This window comes from Camelus ferus, chromosome 5 (genome assembly GCF_009834535.1).
Source record: "Camelus ferus isolate YT-003-E chromosome 5, BCGSAC_Cfer_1.0, whole genome shotgun sequence".
NCBI classification, from domain to species: Eukaryota; Metazoa; Chordata; class Mammalia; order Artiodactyla; family Camelidae; genus Camelus; species Camelus ferus.
Window position 1 is genome coordinate 86,049,743 of NC_045700.1, and position 24,583 is coordinate 86,074,325.

The 24,583-nt window shown below is 39.6% G+C and overlaps 1 protein-coding gene across 2 annotated transcripts in view; it reads left to right on the forward strand.

The window, feature by feature from the left end:
* Positions 1-24,583, forward strand: part of NYAP2 (neuronal tyrosine-phosphorylated phosphoinositide-3-kinase adaptor 2) — a 138,745-nt gene that overhangs the window by 42,904 nt on the left and 71,258 nt on the right. Inside the window, exon 2 of one of the 2 annotated variants that reach the window (XM_032480374.1) lies at positions 1,025-2,122. In XM_032480374.1, coding sequence (XP_032336265.1) covers positions 1,025-2,122 — 1,098 coding nt within the window. Of the gene's footprint in view, positions 1-946; positions 2,123-24,583 lie in introns of those variants that run through there. The other variant, XM_032480375.1, reaches the window with a different exon arrangement.

The window sequence follows — 24,583 nt, forward strand, 5'->3', positions numbered from 1 at the left end:
CATCTATAAGCTATACCGTCAACTTACATTATATGCTACCGTTTGCCACGTTGCATAAAAATGATAGTCATTGTAACCATCTATCAACACAATGAGATAATGTGATAATAATAAGATTCCAGTACCTTCCCCGCATGCTAAACAATTGATTTTAGTCACAGACACGTTGCCAGCCTGCTCTACCCTTCTGTATGGTGTCAGGAGTTTATGTTCCATTACAAGCATTTATACTTGTACCTGTTGTGAGTTTCCAGAAGTTATTCTTGAAGCTTACACAGCATTCTCTGGATTATTCTCTTATAAAACTCTCCAGGGGGTTCTAATGTGTTAGGGCAACACATCTAATAAATTCCTTCCCAGACAGCATTTGGGATATCATGAGAGATCTTATGAACAAAAACAGACAAATACTCCACAATCAACAATACCTGGAGATCTGGAGATTAACTTGTCTAGCCTCATAAAATGTTCACATCAATTTCCCCTGAAGTATCAGACCCATCTGAACCAAGACGAGATTAAGTCTAGCCGACTGGAACATTTTTATCCTAAATGAAAGCAAGATGTGATCACTTGTAATAGCCACATCATTAAAAGGGCTCAGTCCCCATGGCATTTTTGTAACCATTTGTGCTAACAGAAACTCTAGCTGTTTTTTCTTTCCCTTAAGTTTCTATGTTGCTTAATTCTTGAAGGTTTTTTTGTTTGTTTGTTTGTTTGTTTTTTAAATGTGTGATTGTTTTTATCCAATTTGTTTCATCTGAAAGTTCCTACTTAGAAAACACAGGGATGAATAGTTCTGGTCTTAATGCATTTATCAGTGTTGGCTTATTAATATTTGAAGATAAATATTACTCCTGGTCTCACACAATGTTTTTCTGAATACAGAGATGTTTGACTTTGCTTGGAGTTTTAGTCTATGCCTCCTGCTAGAAATGAAGTTTGGCATCATTAACCCAGGTGCAGTCCTTTTTGAAAGCTTTCCTATTGTCGTTATTTACTCTACCTTTTCTTCTTCTTTTAGTGACAACCAAACCAAGACCCCACAGTGATGAATATTCAAAGAAGATTCCTCCTCCCAAACCGAAAAGAAACCCAAACACTCAGCTCAGCACATCCTTTGACGAGACGTATATCAAAAAGCACGGGCCCCGGAGGACGTCGCTCCCGCGGGACTCCTCCCTCTCCCAGGTCGGCAGCCCCGCGGGGGACCCCGAGGAGGAGGAGCCCGTGTACATTGAGATGGTGGGGAACATTCTCAGAGACTTCAGGAAAGACGATGACGACCAGAGTGAGGCCGTCTACGAGGAAATGAAATACCCCATTTTTGACGATTTAGGCCAAGACTCAAAATGTGACCTCGACCATCACAGTTGTTCTTCGCAGTGTGCTACTCCCACGGTGCCTGACTTGGACTTCACCAAGGCCTCAGTGCCATGTACTCCCAAGGGTTTGCTCTGTGACATCCCCCCGCCCTTCCCCAACCTGCTTTCGCATCGCCCCCCGCTGCTGGTGTTCCCCCCGGCTCCTGTGCAGTGCTCCCCCAACTCAGACGAGTCTCCGCTCACCCCGCTGGAGGTCACAAAGCTTCCCGTGCTGGAAAACGTGTCTTACATGAAGCAGCAGGCCGGGGCATCTCCATCCGCCTTGCCGTCCCACGCCTCCGGCCATCCTAAACTGGAGAAAGACCCGGCCGGAGCCCTGGGACCGGTTCCTGCCGCCTCCGTGCTCTCCTCGTCCCCTCCCCCGCCTTCCACTCTGTACCGAACGCAGTCTCCCCACGGCTACCCCAAAAGTCACTCCGCCTCCCCCTCACCTGTCAGCATGGGGCGGTCCCTGACCCCGCTCAGCCTCAAAAGGCCGCCGCCCTACGACGCCGTGCATTCGGGCAGCCTCTCCAGGAGCTCTCCATCAGTGCCTCATTCGACCCCCAGACCGGTGTCGCAAGATGGGAGCAAGATGGTCAATGCTTCGGTGAATACCTACGGGTCGGCTCCGAGCGGCTCCCGGTCCAGAACACCCACGAGTCCTTTGGAAGAACTAACCAGCCTCTTTACCTCGGGACGCAGCCTGCTGAGGAAGTCGTCGTCCAGCGGCCGCCGTTCTAAAGAACCCGCAGAGAGTAAGTGCACGGATCGTGTGTGACTTAGGAGTGCAATGAGGCCCACAGTGCCCAGATCGTGTGTGACTTAGGAATGCAATGAGGCCCACAGTGCCCAGATCGTGTGTGACTTAGGAGTGCAATGAGGCCCACAGTGCCCAGATCGTGTGTGACTTAGGAATGCAGGGAGGCCCACAGTGCCCAGATCGTGTGTGACTTAGGAATGCAGTGAGGCCCGTAGTGCCCAGATCGTGTGTGACTTAGGAGTGCAATGAGGCCCACAGTGCCCAGATCGTGTGTGACTTAGGAATGCAATGAGGCCCACAGTGCCCAGATCGTGTGTGACTTAGGAATGCAGGGAGGCCCACAGTGCCCAGATCGTGTGTGACTTAGGAATGCAGTGAGGCCCGTAGTTATGGGAGCCTTAGTCCTTTTGGTTGAAATCTCAAGATGCGTGACTGTACTTTTGCTACAGCTAAAGGAAATAGTACATTGCGAAAGAACTGAAAGTGACAGTCTGCACAACATAACACACCCAATTAAAGAGAGGAATCGTTTTTTAAAACAAAGCAGAAGATCTAAATTCTTAAATGACTCTGGAAAGTCTAACAAAGAAAACAGATCACTATAAAAATTTTAGGTACATATTTCGATTTGAGGTAAAATTATACATTCAAACATGGAATTGGTACATGTTAAAATTATGCTTATCTGATATTAAAAGTCTGCATGAGCAAATCTGTATTAGAAAACCTTTGATGGAAAGAAAACCATTCTAATAGCTGTTACTTTTTTAAAAAAACAAGGAATGATTCTCTCCGCATATTTCAGGTTGTTACATTCGCACCTTCCTGCTAAGCTAGAGAAGGCTCACTGTTTCTCTTTTAAAACTCTCAGTAATTAGCATCTTATTCCTTTGGTACTCTTGCTAGATCCATCAATATGTAAATTACAGGAAGATCGCTAAGTGATAAATAGGTGGTGAACTTTATAGTCACCACTGAATTTCAAAGATCGAGGAATGTCTCTATCTGCATGGCTAATCCTTTTGTGAGTCCCACATAACTGCATAATGACATTGTAAAGTCAAAACAGAGCCCAGTTTTCTCCATGTTCATTTCATTAAATTACACTGCTTTCCCTTATTTAAAAATGCCTTAGGGTAGCTTAGCTGAAATGAATCACTCACATCTCAAAGGATCCCACCATAGGATTTTATTTATCTACTCATACAGTTAAACTGAGGATCTTCCTTAAAGGAAAAGAAGCCTTCCTGATGAAGATGATGATGACACCCCTTAGATAATTAATATTCATTGGTAGTTATAAACCATTTATCTCCTCTTTTTCCCCTTTAACTAGAGAGATTTCTGAGAGCATTAACAACTTAAGTAATCCCCTCTTAAGAAAATTTTATTTACCTGACTGAAAGGGAAAAATTTCTCATATTTTAGATGTATCTGGAATTAATACATACGTGCATACATTCAATTATTTTTAAAAATGAATTAAAATTAGGAACGACTTAGTTCTAGAGTGGATGGTTCTCAGCTGGGGTGATTTTGCCCCCAGGGACATTTAGCCGTATCTGGAGACATTTTTGGTTGTCACAGCTGCCAGTGTTACTGACATCAAGCGGATGGAGACCAGGGATGCTGTGTTGGCAATCTACAATGCACAGGACAACCTGCTACAAAATTTTTTTTTAATGAAAAGAAATTAAGAAAAAAAAAAAAAAAAAGGATTATCTTACCCACCATGTCAATAGTGTCAAGTTTGGGAAACCCTGATCTAGATAATTTGTTAAAATTTTAAATTTCTTCCAGATGATTGGTTTGGTTGAAACACAGATCAAGCAAGGTTTTTGGAGTAAATTGAAGAAAAAAATTAAAGGAAAAGATTTTCCTCTCAAAATACGTAATGGTTAGTATAGAATTAGTAGACATTCCATCCTAGAATTGATGGAATTAGCCAGTATTTTCTCTACCTATCAGTTGCTTTGGAGGATTCTTAAAAGCTCCAGCTGGAAGCTATACCAATTAGCTAGAAAAAGTATATGTAAAAAAAAAGTGATTAACTAATGAAGTTATTTCAAGAAAAATCCATCTGTTAGAATCAGTCTATGTGCTACATGTCACAGACTTCTCCATTCGACTCCAAAATGAGCTTTGCGTGCTTCTAAAACCAAGCTTATACATGGAGAAGTGATCCAGGCTCTTTATAGCTTTTAGGGATCTGAGGATTAAATTCCTTTCCATATGCTGTTAACCATGTATCAACTCTTCAGAGAAAGGTCATGCCCTGAGTTACATGAATTTCAATATTTTACTTTGCACAAATAGATGGGAGGAAAAATGCACATAGTACCAATGAATAACCCAGTTCTATTTACTTTTGACTCTGGGAGAAAATAGAAAAACACTATCTGATGTTAACAAAATCATAGGGGCTCTGAGACTCTTTATGTAATCCAAAAAGTAGATCCAAAATTGTTGACAATTGAGAGGTAACCTTCAATTACTGCTGCAGCACACTCAGTGACACAGCTGTCACCTTCACTCTTGACAGGATTTGTAGACACCTGCTGATAACAAACGGACAGAATAAGTGATATGAAATAGTGGAACATTCATCACCCCTGCATCACACGTGGCATTTTTTTACATTTCAGAAATAAAAGTAAGGCTGGTGTTTCTATGTTCCATACACCTGTAGCTTTACTGGAAATGCCAATTTTGGTAATTTTCCAGTATTCAATTCAAGGCAAATATAATCTTTCTGCTTTTATTTAAAAATCCATGTCAAATACACCTTGTGCCTTCAACTGTTATGTTGAAATCTATAAAAGATACATCTAATTTAATAATGTCATATCTTAAAGGCTTATAATTATTGACGGGGACTGGGAAATAGGAAAGAGATGAACGTAGACAATAGTGGTAGACTAGGAATCAATTTCATTTCCCTTCACAATTTTCTAAATATGGCCTTCACAGTCATTGTTCCAGGAAGCATTTTTTTCCTAGATGATGGGACATTATAACATGGTTTAACTGTATATGAGGTCATTAACCATAATAATTTTATTTGAATTGGTTATTGTTAATATTTTTTAAACTCATGCAGAGACACAGAAGACATAAGGCACGTAAGAAGTGGTTCACTCGTATTTTATTGCTGTAAATGTTTCTGTCTATTATGAGAAGTAGGTGAAGTACAAATACATTTGTGGTGTATTTGAAGACTCAAATGGTAATTTTCTGCCTGATAGTTTTATCTTCCTTTCACATGTTCTTATTTTATATATCCTTTGATTGGAACCTTTAGAACACCTAGGTCACGAATGGGCCATTTCATTTTAATAAATCGGGACTCATAAATCGTAGAAATTATTAGCCAGAATCAAATGAGAAAAAGGGAAAACCCTTTAATCCCCTCAAATAAAAAATATTTTAAAAAGCAAGGTTAGCCTATATTTAAGAGAAATGCATGAACATATGCTCCTATGAAAATGTACAAGGCATAATGAAGAATATAATTAAACTTTATAATATACTTGAGGGAGAGCATGTGATTGAAAAGTTAAAAGTAGGAAAATGTAAATAGAAAATTTAAAGAAAAAAATAGAAGCATGAGACAGCAAAGAGAAGAAACTAATTAAGAAACTAAGGCACCAAGAAAAATACCAAAATAAATGCACGCAGGGTTGAATGGACATGTAAACCCATATGGGTACCCACACATGGAGCACATACAAAGGTACACAGAGAACCACAGATCAAGACACAGTGGGGTCAAAGAAGGAGCCAAGGAAAAAAAGATGTAAGCCCACTCATCTGGTACTTTTCTTAAAAAAAAAGAAAAATTGGTTGGCATCACCAAAGAGCTTCTTTATATCAGTGACGTTTCCCATTAATGGAGATACACAATTTTCTACTGTTAAATCTTTAAATCTTATCTTTCAGCCTTTAAAAATACTTTCACTTAAGACTTTTAGATGTTCTATTGAATTTTTGCAGCTGTGGATATAAATGGGTCCTATGGATCTGGTGACATAAAGTTGGGTATCAGATGCAACCTTTGCTTCCCATTCCCTTTCTTAAAACCAAAACCAAAACCTAAAACCAAACACAGAGACAACAACCCAAAACAACCATGCAAACAAACAAAATAAAACCAAAAAATTACCCCAGGGCTCCTGCCCCCCATACATACAACTTTCTCATTTTTTCAGTAGCTTGAGGTTCAGCAATGCCTAAAACATTCACCATTTGTTGGTGAAACATCTCATCCGACTTACTCTTACTAATTTAATTAAAGCATAATTTTACATGAAAAAAATAATGATTTGGGAAGGAAATATCTCAAAACACATTTCTGCACGTGTATAGTATCCCGCTTTCAGGAAGAAGGATGGGTCTACTAACTAACATCACGTAGCCATCTTTATGATTCAGGTCATTATAGTGAACATCGTTGTGTGCCTACTATGTGCTAGCACATGATGTGTCTGGCACGGTGACCCAAACAGGGGAGGTCACAGTGGTGGCTATCATTGTCCCATCATTTGTAATAGAGTGACATGGTATTGTGAGTTTATGCCACTGGGATGTCCTCAGGGGGCTGTTTGAGCTTGTAGAGCTGTCTGTTCACCCTCTATGGATCTAACACTTAAATCCACTTAAACTCTCCTGTCTATTTCTCGTTGTTTCCTTGCCTCTTCTCTTTCTTCCAGGACGTTGTATTGATGCATCTAGCCTCTCCTCTCCTCCCCTTCTTTTCCATTCTCTTTTTACTCTTTTCCTCATTGTATTATCACACCATTGATCAGCTGAAGACCAAGAAACCAGATGCCCAGACTTGTCTGAGGCGCCTCTCAGCTGACTTAAGTGTCTGACCTTCAGTGTAGGGACTTAGTGGCCTTTTCTTTCAAAGGCCATTTGAATCCACATACCACATCTTGGATGACGTTCTTGGATTCCTATCTGAGACAATCAGGAATGTCAACTTCCCAAGAACTAATCTGTCCTGGAAAACATGGAATGAATGCTACTTTACTTTGGGAGAACTCACACATTTTGTTTAACCCTTTGAAAAAAAAATTCTGTAAAACCTAGCAAGCATACTAGCTAAGGTCTTTATTTTCCTTCTTTTTATTCCTATGAAGGCGGAGGGCTGACACAGCATAGGTCAGACAAAGCAGGTATTGAGAAACCGAGGGGAAGGCTGGGGAGAAGACCTCAGGAATCTGGATGTTCTGGGAACGGGTGAGCCTTCAGCCTGTGAGTGCCCACTGCCAAGCACGCTGACTTCAAGCAGACCTTCTGGGTGATGGTGACTAGGAGCCACCTGGCCAGAGTTGGGGCCCGGTCGAGAGCATCCGAAATGCTCTGATTCTTCAGACGCATTTAGGACTTGAGCCTCACCTGGAACAGCTGAAGATATCTCAGAGGCTGTCACAAAGCCTGGCAAGACCAAGGCCTATAGGTCGTGCTAAACTCCTGAAATAAAGACACTGCCCTTGGCAGGCTCCTCCCCTGCTGTGTGTTGGTTGCCATCCTGCTCAGAATCTCACGCTGTGGCCTCAGACTGGGGGTTTCTATCTTAGCAAGACTCCTTCCAGCAGCTCAGAAGAAAAGTTGAGCCCGGACTTGGGTTCTGACGATGCTCTCAGGCCAGGACCCTGGGGACATGCCCAGGCCTAGGCCACTCAAAGCACAGCAGGCGAAGGACTTTCTGCATTGTATTTACTTGCCTGCTGTTAAAAACCTAGATTCCTGGGCTTTATCATAGCCGCGTCTATGCAATGAGAAATTCCAGAGGTCGGGCCTGGAATGTTGACTTTTTAAAGGACATTCCTTAGTAACGTTTATGCCTCTGATCCAATGAGAACCCAGGGATATATAGCTAAATATTAGCAACACCATCTACTTGTGTGCAAAAGAATCCTATACTACACTGTTTCCATTGAAGAAAGTCAAAATCAGAATTTATATAAGAGGAAGAAGAGGGAGGGGGGAAAGTCAAATACAGCCAGCTTGAAATGAGTGGGTGTTGTTTTTCTTTCCTTGACTAAGCTACTGATTAGTTGACAGCTTGGCAAAAAGACCATCCAGGTCATCTGGATGGATCAGCAGGGAAAATGATTTCACTGCCTCTGGGTTCTTCCCAAGACCTTGAGAGATTAACATTGTAGCCTGTGGCGGGCGATGTGTGAATAATGTCCGTTCTTGTTCTTTGTCAGAAGCTTTGTCTTAGTCACGCCAAGTCTGTGCCCTTTCCTTCCTCAGAAGTCCTAACTGGTTAAGTCTGAGCATCACTGGTAAGAACTGCTTCAGGTTCTATCGGGTAGGCTGGGGAATGTGGGACTCAGGCCAAAAGCAGTCTTCAGCCCAGAGGTCTGTGTAGATCTGTTCAGGCCCCTTAAGAGGGAGGACAAGCCAGAGCAGCCTGGGGCCCCCAGATGGAGCCATGATGCAGAACAAGGGTATGCAGTCTGGAGAGGATGCCCAGCCCCGTGATCTAGCTGATGTAGGCGAGCAGTGCAAGAGAATGGGAGTCCTCCCGCGGACGCTGGCAGGGATTCTGAAAGCAAAGAGGAGGTCTGGCTGTCATGACTGTCAAGGATCTCAGTAGTTGGAGCTGACAATGCTTATGGGGAAATGAGGTGATGAGGTTCTTGGAAAATGCTTCTGCCCCAAATAAGTTTGCCTCAGAAATGATTTCAAGACTAGCTAAGTCCAGAGTGGGATTCATCCAAGAAGTAGTGGTGAGGACCTGGAGAAAGAAGGCAGCACCAACCTTTGCCTTGAGAATGCTTCCATAACATAGTGGCATGTGCTTACTTTCATGCCATTTACTCTATGCCTGACACTGTTCTAAGCATTTTACTTATATCAACCCTCATAGCAATATTCGGAAGCAGGTGATATTAACATTGCTAATTTAAAGATGGGGGAAACTGAGTCACAACTTAGCAGAGTCACCTAGGGAGTAGAGCTGAGACTTGAACCCAGTTTATTTGGCTTCAGAGTTGCTGGTCTTAATAATACTTTATCTACACTTGACCAATCTCCTCAGCTTCTTTCCCCTTCCTATTGCCATTAAAACTGACCAGTTATCATCAAAACCTCTAATGGCTCATACAGTTATTTCTCCCAGGGATACCTGCTTCATAAGAGAAAGCTGGATCTGTACCTAGATGGCATGGACTACTTAATGGTTGCCATCAATTTAGGAAGGGGTGGAAAACTTTTCAGGACCCTCCAGCATTCACTTTGGAATGTCCTAAGTCACCGTGAGAAGCTGTTCTGTACCGCAGGCTTCTGAGTTGCCCCGAAGGCATGTAGTCTTCCCAGTGGCCTCATCATCGCCTGAATGACGGGGGCAAAGAGGCCACAGGTGCTCACCTCAGTGCCTCTACGCATACCTTGAGGATATCTGTGCACATTTCTTTGGTCTGAGAGCTTTTCAACACTGAGCTACCAACTAGATGATTCAGCTTCCAGGGATGTAGGGTTTTGTCCTCAGATCCTTGCACCTCGTCCAGCTGGGCAGTAACTTGATGGCCCGTGGTGACCCCAAGGGAAAAAATACTCAGTGGATCAAAAAAAAAAAAAAAAAAAAAAAAAGAAAGATCAGCCGATGCCCAAAGGCAATGAGGGCCCTAGCATTACTAACCTAGAAACTGATTTGGTGAAACAAACAAACAAAAACTCCAAAAGAGCCCTGTGCAAAATGCTTCTTAAGAGAAGCATCATCTCTTTTCTCTTTAGATTCATGTTACTGTGTAGTTGACAGAATCGGACACTGGTCTTTAAAACACACACACACGCAGAGTTCTTCAAAAGCACCCAGACTTATATAATTATTATTATTATTTTAAAGCTAAATTTTTTTTTCAAGATGGTGAGGTTAAATAAAGTGTAAGGAAAATCTTTTGATTTTGAAAATGTATATGACTCCTTGGTTAATTGGGACCATGACATTGTCTGTTTTCCTCATTCAGTTTCTCTTAGGATTACAACATAGAATCACTGAAGAAGACATAATTTCATAAATAATTGCTCACCTTTCTGGGGGTAGACTGCAGCTGTCTTTGATTAATGCAGGCAGACGTGTTTATCCCCTGTGTTTATATTCTCTGGCTGCTGAATCTTTAAGTGCAATTTCTTGCCGGCAATTTAATCAGCAATTCTCTCCATTAAGAAGCACCCTCCCTGCTTTTGATTTAAAAAAATACAGAAACACTTTCAATTCAGAAATAAAGCTACACCAGTCTTTTTTTTTTTTTAAACCAAGGTTTCCTCAGTTTGAAGTGAATGTACTAGAGCTGATTTCTTTCCCTTCTGTTGAATTACCTCAAACAGGAAACTCAATTGCTGATTTGTATTTGATATCATGTGTTTTCCACAGTTTGACATCTATGAGTAATTTCATATTTGGTATAAGTAAAGGAGTTCCTATCAGCTACATCATACTCCCCTACCTTTGTCCTACATTCTAATTAAATACAATCTAGGAGGCTGGGGCAAAGTTTGTCACAAGACGTGGCTTTTATCTTGGCTCAACTCTTGAGAAGCCTTGAGACTTTGGATAAGTCAGTTCATCTCTTAATGCCTGAGTTTTCTCACTTTTGAAATGAAAATATTAGGTGCTAAAACCGTGAGTCCCTAATGGCTTTGTTGTTTGGTGCATCTGTGGATTACTGAATGAGCTGTAGATCCCCAGACAAATGACCACTTCCTGCCTCTGAAGCTTTCTGTCTGATGTTGTTCTTTCTTGCTGAAAAAACTTCCCAGAACTCCATAAAACAAAGCCTAATGCTTGGATCCCTGCTTATAGTCTTCATCGAGTTTTTCTTATGCTGTTGTCTACAAATTATCTTTCCTTCAAACTCTGGGAGCCCTATGTACTTCTGTAATAGAATGTGTCTTATTTTGACATATTGTAAAGTTTTTTTCTGTCTTATTCCCCAATAAGACATATGATCAGGGAGGACAAGGGTTGTATCTTTTCATCATTTTATTTCATGTAGCACTTGGCCCAATGCAATCTTTCCCAAAGTTTATACATGATAAGTATTTATTGAACCTGCTGAATTAATGTCATAACGACTTGAGAGGGCTATTGAACTTGAGAAAAGAAAAGCCATGTGAGACATTTTTGACCGTTAAGTAAAAAAAAAAAAATCAGATCCTATGACTTAGAAAAGTCTACATTGAAATCAATATAGTCATTCAGACAAAAAGGAACCATGTTGAATGCTGAATTCATTGCTTCTGCTCTTAAATGCCCTGTTTTTAAAAGAATGCCCATTTCATTCTAGGCAGATTTATTAGGGGAAAGATGTAAAGGATATTGCCATAAAGCATTTAAATGTGGATCATTTTGTAGATGTCAAATCATCACCAGTTTCTGTACAAATGAATTACTGTGAAGATTGATCACTTCTCAACGTTTGGAGATAGAAAGATGCATTTTTTTTAAGAAGAAATAATAGAGACTAATATTTTAAAGAAGGAATTCCAATCTGCTTAACATTATGCATTATTGAACTCAAATAGTAGAGAGGATAAGAATGCATTCAACTAAATCATTTAACCTCTTCGGTGAAAAAGTACTGCATAAATCCAGGGAGCTATTATTATGTGACTGGTGACCTTTTTGTGTGTGTTCCCAGGTAAAAATGGGTTTAAGTTATAAAATATTTTTAAAGCTTTTTCAATTTTCAAAAAGATCAGTTTTCAGAATTCAGGAAATGGATGGCAATTCCAATTTTAATGAAGTGTCTGGAGTGGCGCATGGTGTTTCTCCACTAAAGCAAACTCATTATTGTTGTTAGTTGATGGGAGCTAGGTTAATTAAATGTTCCACTCCTGGTAGAATAACCAATCAACTGAAGAATCTGGGCCATTGCTATTCCCAAATGAGAAGAGTAAAAATACTAAGAAGAAAGAGGGAAGGAGGAAGGCTTAGTCACATGGATTTTGAAGCAGCATATCCTGTCTAGCCAGGTATACCCCAAATGGCTGAAAATAAAGGACAATTTTCGAATACAGAAGTCTGTAATAGCCTTCTGACAATTGAGGATGGAAGAAATACTTTCCCCTACATTTTCTGCTGGTCAAGTTTCAGTTACACGGAATAAAATATCATTTTTCTATTTTTTACATCTATTTCCATGTTATAGATGGAATGGATATAATTAAGCTAAGAAAGAAAAAGGATGGAAAAAACAATAGAGTCAGAAAGTAGAGATAGGGGGTGTCCATGTATTGTTGAACCCTAGACACGCCCACTGTGCTGTGAGTGGGTAATTCTAAAGTGGTTTTTGTTCCCATGACACAGTACGAAATCCAGATTTCTAAGAACGCAGAAGCTGGGAAAGGATTTAGATGTTAGCAGCCCCCAACAGAAGGAGCAGAGCTGAAGGGACGCGTGTCTCTCTTTACGTTATCACATTCTAAATATCAAAGTGCCTCTTTCATTCTTTGATTGGTAAGTTATTCACCACTTTCCAATGATGGAGGACAAGAGAACTGCATCAAAATGATGAATGCTTTTTGTCAAAGAAATTTGTCCAAGCTTTTGTTCAAGAGAAATTTCAAATCTAAGGAATTAAACCAGATTGCCTCAGAGTGGTCTTTCTTTGGTTGATTGATACGCTCACTCAAAGCCTACGGCACTCATCTTTGGCTTCTAACCCATGCTTTGCTTATGATCATTGAATATGAATGATAATAAAATTGTCCATTGATGTTTCAGAAAAAAACAGCTTGATTCTATCCCAAACCATGATTCTTCATTTTCTTTTCATGGCCAAACAATTCAAGTGAATGTTTACTTTCTGCCACCACTTCCTGCCTCCCACCCTGTCTTTAATTTCCTACAACCTAACTTCCTCTTCTGCCCATGCCAGAGTCAGTCACAGAGGGCTTCCTAACTGGTCTCTGGCCCTCTCTTGGTTCTCTTAGAGGTCACAGAACATTTAACATTGTTGATTCCTCCATCTGAAGACATTTCTCTTGGGTCTCATGAAATGTGATATCCTCACTAATGATCCTTTCTGAACGTTGTCTTTTCTGCTTCCTTCTTTTGGGAGCTCTGCTCCTCCATTTACATAAAATAGCTCTTCAGACACATGATTGACCCAGTGCTGTGATTAGTTTTTAAATATTTGCCTTTCCAACTAAATTGTCAGGACATAGTACTGTTTGTTTGTTTGTTTGTTTTGCAAAAACTAGCACATGTTTGGGTGCACACTACAGGTTCAAGATCTGTTCCTTGAATGATCAAATGACAGACTAAAGTGAAAGAACATGTATCTAACTTCCACAACTGGATAGTAAATTTTTGAGAGCCAAGACTATATATTTTATTTAAGTGTCCTTGGCCTCTATGATGGTACTTTTACATGATCAGTTTATATTTATGGGTATATTGTTTTTTCCAAAGCTAACATTTTTTTAACAGCAAAGTCCAGTAGAATTACCATGATTCCCAAGTGTTGATTATAATCTGACTTTTGCATAGGGTGCCAAGATCAACACTCATTAAAGTATTTAGTAACTAACTGCTGTAAGGAATATCCGTGGAGAACCCAGGTTTAGATGATTTTTATATAACATAGTCAGAAAGGAGATCAGTCTTGTTGTTGATTGGGGAAACCAGGCAGCCCTCAGTTAGAAAAATGAAAATACTCATAATCTAATCTAGATATTTTATAAAAGAGTAAAAGTAGGGGCCGCAAAAAATAGCATAGCATAGACTCTCAGTAAATGGCTATGAAAGTAGTATTGAGATAGTATGTTGTAGATAGAAAACCATCAGCTAGATGGTACCTGGTATTGCGTATGGCCCTTCTAGTGTCTAAATTACAGAAGATGATAAGGAGTATTAGAATGTATCTTCATTTCAATACCTTTGCTTGTTTTTTAAAATTCCTTTGTTTGACCCACTTCAAAAACCATCTCAATATAATGGAAGATATATGTAGGGGGGAATCATTTGATATTTATGAATGGAAAATGACACAGGAGTCAAATATCATGGAGTCAAAAGATGGATTTGTCACTGACCAGCTGTGCTTTAGGGCAAGTCAAACTCTCCAAGTTTTTTTTTTTTCTCATATTAACCTCAGAGGATTCTTGCATAAAATGAAAGAGAATTGTGTTCAGGAAAAGACTGTAAACTAGAAATTTCTGTGCAACTTGAAGGGGTGATTATTTGGTGTTTAGATATCTGGGGAAAGAATAAATATTTTATTAAAAATGCAGTCAGGCCAAAAATGAATTACATTTTCAGGGAGGCCGCACTGTTCACACAGCTCTCTTCAGTTGGGCTTGGGTAAAGGATCTGACATCTTAAGTGGCTCATCCAATACCTGATGTGAGGAGCACGAAGCATGGGGCAGAATGTTCCCTCAGGAAGCGGGCTGCTTCTTGCCTGCTGGGTGATAGCTAACCCTTGAGGGTGGAGGGACATCGCACCGGAGAGAGCACAGCTGCCCTGACCCTATAAAGAGCAGCTCTCAGAACAAAGCGCCCATCTCACTGTACGAAGGGCCGGGCAACATGGTGACGTGACTGGGCGAGATGAGTTATCAGCAGAAGAACAAATTCAATATAACTGGGTTGTCGATGTGTTTTTCACATGTAATAAGTATTTTCCTTTTTCTGGTGACACATTTATCTTTTAAAATAAAGACTTTGCTTCCAAAATAGGTGGCAGTGTTAACCAATGTATTAAGTAGAAGCCAAAAACTCAAAGTGCTTAATATAGAAAAATATTTAGTACGTGGATGGAGGACTATTAAAAGGGTGATTTGTAAAGTGTTCTTTCTAAGCAGATTCAGACAGACTCTCTTTTCCTTTTCAAGTGCTTTGTCAACATGCAAACAAAGTTTAAGGTTAGCTAGTGTTTGAAAAATGCAACAATGAAAAAAGCAACAAGAAACACACAAATTTTGTATAAAAACATGTGTGCAAGCACAGATAGAGAAAAAAATGCCAACCTCCTAAATACAGATTAACGAGCAGAAATAAGCAAGGCATGAGGTGACCATCCCTCGACTTCTCATAAATGAAAGGCTACAGACACAAAAATAGCTGTTCAGATACTTCTTCGTCAATTTTCTCGTTTTTTATTAACTTCCATGGCTTTCTTAGTAAAGTCTTTATCCAGATGCTAATTAAGCAGAGGTTCGCTTTGCACATCAATTTTTAATATTCCCTCCTCATAGTTAAATGAAACCTGCAGCGTGAGGCTTCTCCAGTTAAAAGCCATCCTGACCTACTTCCGTGTGAAATCAATGGACGACTTAGAGCAACTCACTAGTAGCTGACATTTAAGGAGCCCGGCTCGTAATCCATGTTGGTGTAAAATGTATGTTTCCCTGGGCTCCCACATTCTTTATTTCTTTATTCATTTTAAAAGTTCTTCTAAGAATAGAGAAGACTGTGGAAGCTGTTGAGCCAGATAAGTGAAACCCGCCCTGGGTTTTGTGCCCCTGAGAGATGGTGGGCTCATGTCCCAGCGACCTGTGTAGTGGCTTCAAATTAACAGAAACCCCTGGGTCTGGGACTGAGGAAGGGAAAGAAAGGCCTGAAAGGCACCCACTTGCACTCAAATATAATCCACAAAAAAAGCAAAATTGAATCCACCAGGATAAAGGTCTTCACACAACCATGATTCGTTTTTGAAAGTAAGAACATAGGGTATATGGCAGACTTCTTTGAAGATTTGCACATTAGACTCCTGAGTTTTAGGGTATGAAATAGGAACAAGACTCAGAACCAGAGAGGCTGAGTCATCAGGGTACGGAAGAGCACACTGGGTCTCCATCTGGAGAGGGGCTCCTATTAATGGTCAGGTGAGTTCCCATCACGTGTTAACGTGTACGCACATAAGAAGTCACCATGCACCCTGATGGAAAGGGAGGGCTGGCCTCATGCTAAATTCCAGAGTAGTAAGCGAGGGTGGGGTGAGCTGGTACAACTGATGGAAGAAGTAGCATCTAGGGTATATATCTTTTACTTCTTTGGTTAATTATATTCCTAAATATTTTATTCTTTTTAGTGCTATTAGTACATATGCATTTTAACCATGTATATACAGCCATTAATCTTTCATTCATTCAGTGAACATTTATAAAATACCCGCTGTGAGCCAGGCACGATTCCAGGTGCTAGAATCTTTATTTTGAAATGTTGAACAAGAAAACCCAAGAAGTCAAGTGAAGATGAAAGATACGTTTATTACTGGAAAGGCACCTTCTGGTGGAAGACTTGGCAATCAAAAACATGTTCTTACAAAGACATGAGTAGTAAAGGAGACAGGCAGATTTTTGGGCTGAGTGTTTTAGAAAAATGTTCTGTTTCTCTTTCTCCTTTTCCTCTGCACCCTGCCAGGCTGGCCCTCCTGGCCCACATCACAGCATTTCGTTAGGTTCTGAAGCTCACAAAGGCCTGGGCATCCTTGAGTCACCCTTGATTCACCCCAGTGGGCTGGGTCTGGTGACCCTTAGGAGACAGGTGGGTTTTGTTTGAGGCATAATCATAGCCTCATCTAAAGAATCTAGTATTGCAAATACTGCTCTCCCCTCATCCTCCTCCTATTCATTTTCTTTTTGCCTTTTTCCCTTCCTCTTTTTTAACACATGAATCTAACCCAAAACAATGGATATTGGAATTCTCTGAGGCTTTTTTCATTCTTTAGATTCTTTTTGCCACAAAGAAATCTGCTACCAGATAACTTATGAAACAAGATATCACAGTAATAAAGAGTATTAGTAACATCGGAAATAAGGAATGATATCCAGGTTAAGGGGTTTTTAAATTTAATTAGCACTTGTGATTAAACAGTTCATACATGTTTCATATGTGTGTGTAGGTAAAAGAGTGTGAAGAAAAGGTGATGACAATAATTGAAAAGAGGGGACAGGAACTTGACTCCAGCTTTGATTGCAGAAACATCCACTAGAAAGATGGTTATCTTGAATTAACATTTTGCCAGCCACAGGACTGAAGAGCCAGGTGGCCCCCTCCCCACCTAAGCTCCTTTGTTTTAGAGATCTTGGTTGATTTCATAACTGACCATTTGGGTCCACTTGTTTTTTCTCTTCCTGGGCTTCAAATTCCTTCTTCTATGTTTTAAATTCACCAATAAAGAGTGAGCCCACAAAAACCTAGGCCCCTACCCTCAAACCCAAGCCAGTGCTTATTCTCTGTCTGTGTGGTACCATGTGCTTTCTAGGACCTATGAGTAATAAATCTTTTTTTTCCCCCCCAAAGTTTCTTGATGGTTGTTGCTGAGGGTGTCTTGTAATCATAATAAGAACCACAAGGAGTGGTCCAACTACAATACTGGCTACTAGATAGGTTGAGACTGGCGTAAAACGGAAAGAAAGATAGTCAAAGGAGGAAGGGAGGGAGAGATGGAGAGTGAGAAAGATAGAGTGAGAGAATGATGTTTCCTCATGAAAATTCCAAAGAAGAAGTTTTATATCTTATCTTCCTTAGCTTCAAAAAGAACAAGTGGAGAAGGGAATGATTGACCCCCTACTCTCTGTCCTTAGATCATGAATCACACAGTAGGAGCCCAGTCAAATTTGCTGGACATTAGAAATAGTCTTATTTATCTCCTTCATGTTACAAACTGAACTGCAAAGAGATTCAATTACTTGAGAAAAAAAATAACATGTAGAAACACAATCTGAAAAGAGTTCCAGCTTTCCTAAGTGTCCTCTCAACATTAAGAAAGCCACGTTTACATATTTGTGTATTTTTCTCCAAGAATGCTATGAAAAATTCCAGTTGTCCAATGGCAATTCCCAAACACTATTTCTCTCTCTAACCATGTTTAAAGAAACCGTGATTTAAAATCTTAAAGAATATACTGTATATATTCATTTCTGTAGCCATCAGTTATCCCTAAAAGGATGCTCTTTTTATGAAACTTTAATAGCTGACTTCTTTAATCCTCTAAATAGGGTTATTAGTGTGATTTCACATTCTAAGTTTTGCATTTACCCTGATAGAAGTGAATTATTCTGATTACCCTTTACGACGAAGAGATTATTCTTCTTAACATTGAGCATTTGTTTCAGAAACATTTATGAATGTATTTTCAGAATTACATCTTTCAGGAAGAATGGAAATGATGTTTCTCTTCCCATGCATTAATATTTTTAGTGCCTGAATGCCTCTGTTACTTTAAAAGAAGATTGAAACATTTTTCCATCTGCCTATGAAAATGATTTGAGTCTTAATTAAAGTTGATTGCACCTGTGCATATATTCGACAACCCACACACCTTCCACCTATGAGTGAGTGAAAAAGCTTGTCTTTCCTTCAAAAATTGAGGGAACTATGACCTTTTTATAAAAAATCATAGGCATAGCTAACAGACAACACTGAGAAGTAAGTATGGTGTTCTTTGGAGATCTTAGATCAATGATTTTTTATCTTCAAATGACTTTTGGTGAGTGATGTAAAGAAGTTGGCTTTCTTCCGTAAACTGCGAGTTTCCTTATCATTTTATAAGGCAGCCCAACTGAAGAAGCCAAGTAAAAGAATAAAAATTCAACAACAAATTCTCACCCACTCACTGGTTGCTTGTGTGTGTTCTTAGCGTTGGCAGTTCAATCTTTCCTTGCTTATGAAGATGGGGAAATAATCATAATATACATATATATGTACATAAAATTATGGGGCTCATCTTAAAACTTGAGGTGGTCAAACATTTTCCCCACCTGTAAAATTTTTTCCAAAGAATTCTAAAAAAATATAAAATAGATTAGTTGTCTTTTGTCCCCAGCTCTTTTCTCTTTCTCTTGGGAAAAGAAGGATAATTAAAATGCTTTCAGCTAAAATAGGGAAAGCTGGGGAAATAAAGGACCCAGGCAGTCTACAAAAAGAATAATGAACATTATATTAAATGTTGCTAAAATCATTCCATTAAGTATAGAACAGTGGTTTTGAACACTGGCTTTACTTGAGAAGCTCTTGGTGAGCTTTCAAAAATTATTAACATCTAGACTCCACCCTCAGTGATATAATATAATTGTGGCCCAGGCATGGATACTTTTGGAAGCCTACCTATGTGTTTCTAACATGCAGCTAGGATCGGAACCTCCAGTACGGCATGTATTCTGGTACTTATCAATAGAGTCCTAAACCTGAGGATCCTTGAGTCTGGATGCCTCATTTGAAGATAAGCAAATGAAGACTCAGAAGGGGAAAGCGATTTGCTCAAGGCCTCACAGTTAATCAGGGCTAAGTCTGAACTGGTACCCAGGGTCTCATAACCCTAAAGACAACTCTGTTTACACTGTAAAATGCTATGTCTGGGATTCCCCAGATCATGGCATTAAGAGGTATGAACGCTCTGCCCTTGGTTTCCAAATTGCTGGTATGAATCCATCTCCTACGTTATTAGTACTGATTTTATATCTTCCAAAAACATCAAGGCCATTTCTATAAAAATGTGGCAATAACCCATGCAACAGGAACTTCAGCTGTGATCCCAAATGTCTAATAGTAATTTCCTATGCCCATTAACTCAATCTTGAGGACACATAAAAGTACTCTACATTACAAAAGTCTTCCCAATCTTTATATGTCTGGCAACAGAGTATTGCTTGGATCTTTCTAGTCATTCTCTTTCTTTCTTGTTGTTCAAAGGGTCATTCTGACATAACCACTTAAAAAAATAGATGGAAACAGACACGGTAGAGGCATCAATAGGATTCCACAGTCTTTTTCCTATGGAAGGCAAAAGTTAATTTGGATTCCTTGCATCCAATAGATAATTGGTCTACTTTCTCCCAATGGCCTTAGTAAGCAGTGATTCTGCTCATAAAGCCAAATCCTCTGGACTAACTTGTAAAAGGGCAACTCAGATGATGGTTGTGGTCTCTTTATTCTGCTCATACCATTGTTACTTCTCCTTGGACTTGGCATCATTCCTTCTGCGCTTTGGCTTTGTGATTGTTCACGCTGTCAGCAGCATCTAAGGATATTTTGTATGTAAAATTACCCCTCTTCTGTTCTATACTGAGGTATCATTAATTAGTTTGAAAATCTCTTCAAAATAGGCCAAAATTGTAGTTTTCAGAATATTGTCCTTCGGTGGCGGGAAACTTTCATCAAATACCACTTCTATGGTGTATTTAAAGTGGACGTGAATCCCATTTCACCTTAAACTAAGGAAACAAAAGATATGATTTTAGGTCTTTGGCCCCCCTCATAGAATTTCAGATCCAGAGGGCATCTTAGAGCCGTTACGGTATAAATCCCTTCTTTGAGACAGGAGTGCACAGAACTAGAGAAAGTAAAACAACATACTCAGTGTCACCTGGATCATGGTGGAACCATTACCAGGGCCAAGTTGCCCAAATAATTAAATCCAGAGATCTTTGAACTGTGCCGGTCTCTACTCAGCAGTGCTGTGACTGGGAGAGCAGGAAGAGAAAAAATGTAAAGCTCACATATGTTCAAGTCCCTGTGGCCTCCTTTCTTCAAGAAGATTCTTTTTTAGATTGTTAGCTTCATGTTAATCTGCTGCCTGTGTCCTACTTAAGCATGACACCAGTGTCAGGTCTTTTATAACTGTCTGCATATGATTTTGGAATTTGTCAAAAGATGTATCATAAAACATCCTAAGCCAAAATGTGCGACTGATCCAGGTTCAAAGATTTTTATAACACTGAAACTCTGTTAGAATTGTCAAGTGCTTTAATATTCTCTTTGTCCAAGAGATTTTTATTGGTAGCCTTTCTATCAAATACGTGAAGAACTGGAGGTAGACGGAAGTGAGATGAGCCAAAGTGTTGTCAGATTTTAAATGGGAAGGAAGAGGGAAAAGCCCACCATTGGCATTATGGGGGTCCTAGAGAATGTGGGCATAAATATTCAATGTGGTAAATTATAGGAAGAAATTTGCATTTTCTGCACTATTTTGAAGTAAAAAGGATTGGTGAACAATAAGGACATTTTCGACAATGATGTTCCATTTTTAATATGCGGAGAATTGACTCTGGGTTCAGAGTAGTTATTTAATGAAATCTCAATGTAACCTCGTCTGGTGTTTCTCTTTCTAAATCTTGACATCAGATTAAGACCAGACAATGAGGTTGGTGCATAAAAAATGATTATCTTGTCATTGAGCAGATGATAGAGTTTGAATTCCAAAAAAAATCTGGTCTTCATCTGGCAGGTAGTCACAAATTCATCTACATTACATATAAACATTAAAAATTGTTTATAAAAAGACCTAAGACCAATAGTAACTAGGAAACATGCACATTCCTTTAAGGATATTATCTGCATTTTCTTGTGTGTGTATATTACCAGGGTCCCTATATAGTTCAAATCTTCTAATCAGGTGACAAGAAAAAAGTTAGATACTAGCTTGGCAAATGTTCTGAAACAAATCATTGGTATTTTTTAAGATCTCACTTTCTTAATTTATTTTAGAGTTCAGTTTGTTTTACTTGAAAAAGGAATTATGAAACTACAAAAAAGTCACCTTCAAGAGTGTAAAACACTGAAATAAAAGTAGAGGTGTATTTTAGAACAGACACAGTGGTATTACTGAAGTCTCATGAAGTATTTTGCTCTTTGTAGGAACTTTGGTAACATAAGGGTATACAATTTTAGACTTAGGAGGATACTTAGAAATAATTTACTTCAAATTTATAATTTTATCTGGGAAAAAAAATCAAGACTCAAGAAGATTTTATTGAATGGACCTGAGAATGGCTTCTAAATCCTCTCCACCACCTTCCAGAATGGTTTACTGCTTTGTAGTTCTGAGAAAATATTCTGATTTATTTTGAATTTTTTTCTAAATATACCTAATTTATATCTAAGTTATTTTTATGTTAAAGAAATGGTCAGTATTTTCTTTGTGACTATTTTAAAAATAAGCTGATTTTTAAAATCATTTCTTAGAAATTTTGTTCTTTGCTACTATTTTGGATGAAAAACTAATTTGGAAAAAAAATTAGATGACATGGTCTTCATTCAAATTAATACAAATAATTATATAATCTGTTTGAATGGTCATTTCAGGGGCTCATCCATTAGTACATTTAGCACATGATTATTGAAGTCATAGTGTTTAAAGTATTTATTACATACCCAATAAAGATGTATTTATCAGTTTTGTAAAGTATTTTTACTATAGCTAGAGCAAAGAGAAAAGTGTTGCTTGTTGAATTGGCTTACCGTATCTGTCAGTTTAACTCATCTCTCCGCTCTTCATTTTTCGGTCAGTGTGTCAATAAAAATGTTGTCCTCATTAGAGACTCAGGGACTTTCTATTTAGAATATATCTTAAATGAGAGAAAATGAGAAATACTATCTATTGACATCTGTTTAAAAGTAGTCCAACTACCATAGCAAACAACTCAACCTCCCCGGCTTAATACAGTGTGACGTACATCTCATTCATGTCCATAACATACATCACAGATATGTGACAATGAATTCATGGCTTCAGCAGAAAATGGGCTTTTCTCCACCTAGTTATGGGAGATTTTCCATCTCATGGCTCTTCTAGCACCTAGGACCTCAAAAACTCCCAGCCAGCAGGACAGGGATGGAAGAAGATGAGGGTTTTGTGCGAAGTTTTATGACCACACCTGGAGGTGGCATACGTCACTTCCACCCACATTCTGACAGCCACGACTCAGTTATGTGGCTCTCCCTGACTGCAAGGAATGCTGGGAAGTATGACTTTCCTGGGTGCTCAGAGAGAACAAACAGAATTGGTCAGCATCTAGCTAGTCTTTGCCCACAGGTCCTCTTGGTTTCTGCATTACGAGAACAAACAAAAATACAGACTGCATTCCTTAATCGTATGGTCTCTCATTGCCCTGCGATGCTAGAATTTCTTTAATAGAGTGTGACTAAAATGTGTCCGTTTGCGATATGCCCGATGACTTCAATGAAGATTTTTTAGATAGGGAGAATTTGGCAATATCTCTAAAATCCTCACACACCGTGATAAAAAGGGAGAAATTAAATCCTGTGGACATTTGGTTGAGAGTTTTTAAAAGCACGGCCTTGAAAATTCTATTTATTATTCTGACCCTATGAATAAGTGTCATTGTTTGCAACCATGAAAAAAATAACTTTTGAATATAAGTCAGTATGTGGGTTCCCGTGTCTAATGGTGAGAGGTACACGCTGGGCGGTGGTCAGGAAAACTGTCAGATCTTTACTAATGGCCACTTGTGTGACCTGGAGCAAGTTGTGTAAAAGCTCTGAGCAGTTTTTACAGCTGTAAAACGATTAGGATTCTTTGCATAGTCTGTTCCGCTTCAATGTGCCTCGTCTATTTTATTATTTATTAAATAATGTGCCTCATCTATTTTATTTACAACAAGATTTCACTTTCTTTGCCTTCTTAACACAAACCTGGATTTTCTTTCTTATTTTATTTAAAACCATGGACTCTCTAGACGCCTGAGCCGTTGTTCTTTCTCTGTATTTACTTGATGAGAAGGCATCCCTGAGATGTTGGAATGGACAATACTGACCTCAAATGCCAGAGTTCACACAAGACAGAAGCAATCATTAAAAAATGTAAAAACTGCCCCTGCTCCCTGGTGCCCTTTCACTGTGCAGACAGGGGAGCCTGTGCCCTCTCCTCCCTGGGGCCTTGGGAGATGGAGTAATAGAAGTACAAGTTGAGGACCCCAGCACCCACCTGGGGGGCCTTGGGAGATGGAGTAATAGAAGTACAAGTTGAGGACCCCAGCACCCACCTGGACTCGGAGGTAACCCACGTCAGCGTGTCTGGCTCTGATTGGCTCCAGACATCACAGTTTTAAAAAGACACCATGACATGCAATTAGTGTCCAGGCCAGGGTGACAGAGAGAGCGATTTGTATTCTGAAGATGACATGACCAAGGGGAGACAGACTCCCTCACTCTGGATTCTAAAGGGTGTTTACTTAAAAACAGAAATAGACTAGTTTTGAGTTGTTCCGGAAGCAGGACTACCAACAACCAACACATGGTGGCGCTTGGAGGGAGGCCAACGAGAGCTCTGTATAAGGGCTTTCTAGCAACTAAATATGTTCTCAGTTGAGTCAAGCTTTTCCATGAGATACGGACCTTCGCTCCGTGGGACTAACCTCCAAAAGGCGGGATGACCGTCTGCAGACGTACACTCATACCTTGCTTTTGATGAGCTGCTGTGATTGCGATTTCCAAGGTCATTTTCAGCCCTAAAATCTGCTGATTGAATCTAATACCCACCTGACAATGCAGTTTTGTGCAGTGCCTCCTTTCGAGTTCAAATGTCTTGTCTTTTCTGCCTAATTAACCTGCCTTGATCATCTTTCATTATTTCCATGGTTCAGCTGCTGGAACAGAATAGAGAGACTTTGGTCTTCATGATTATACCAATATGAGGGGACAATTCTGAAGCATTCTTTGTTTCCACAGGAAGCTCGAATTCTCATCAGCG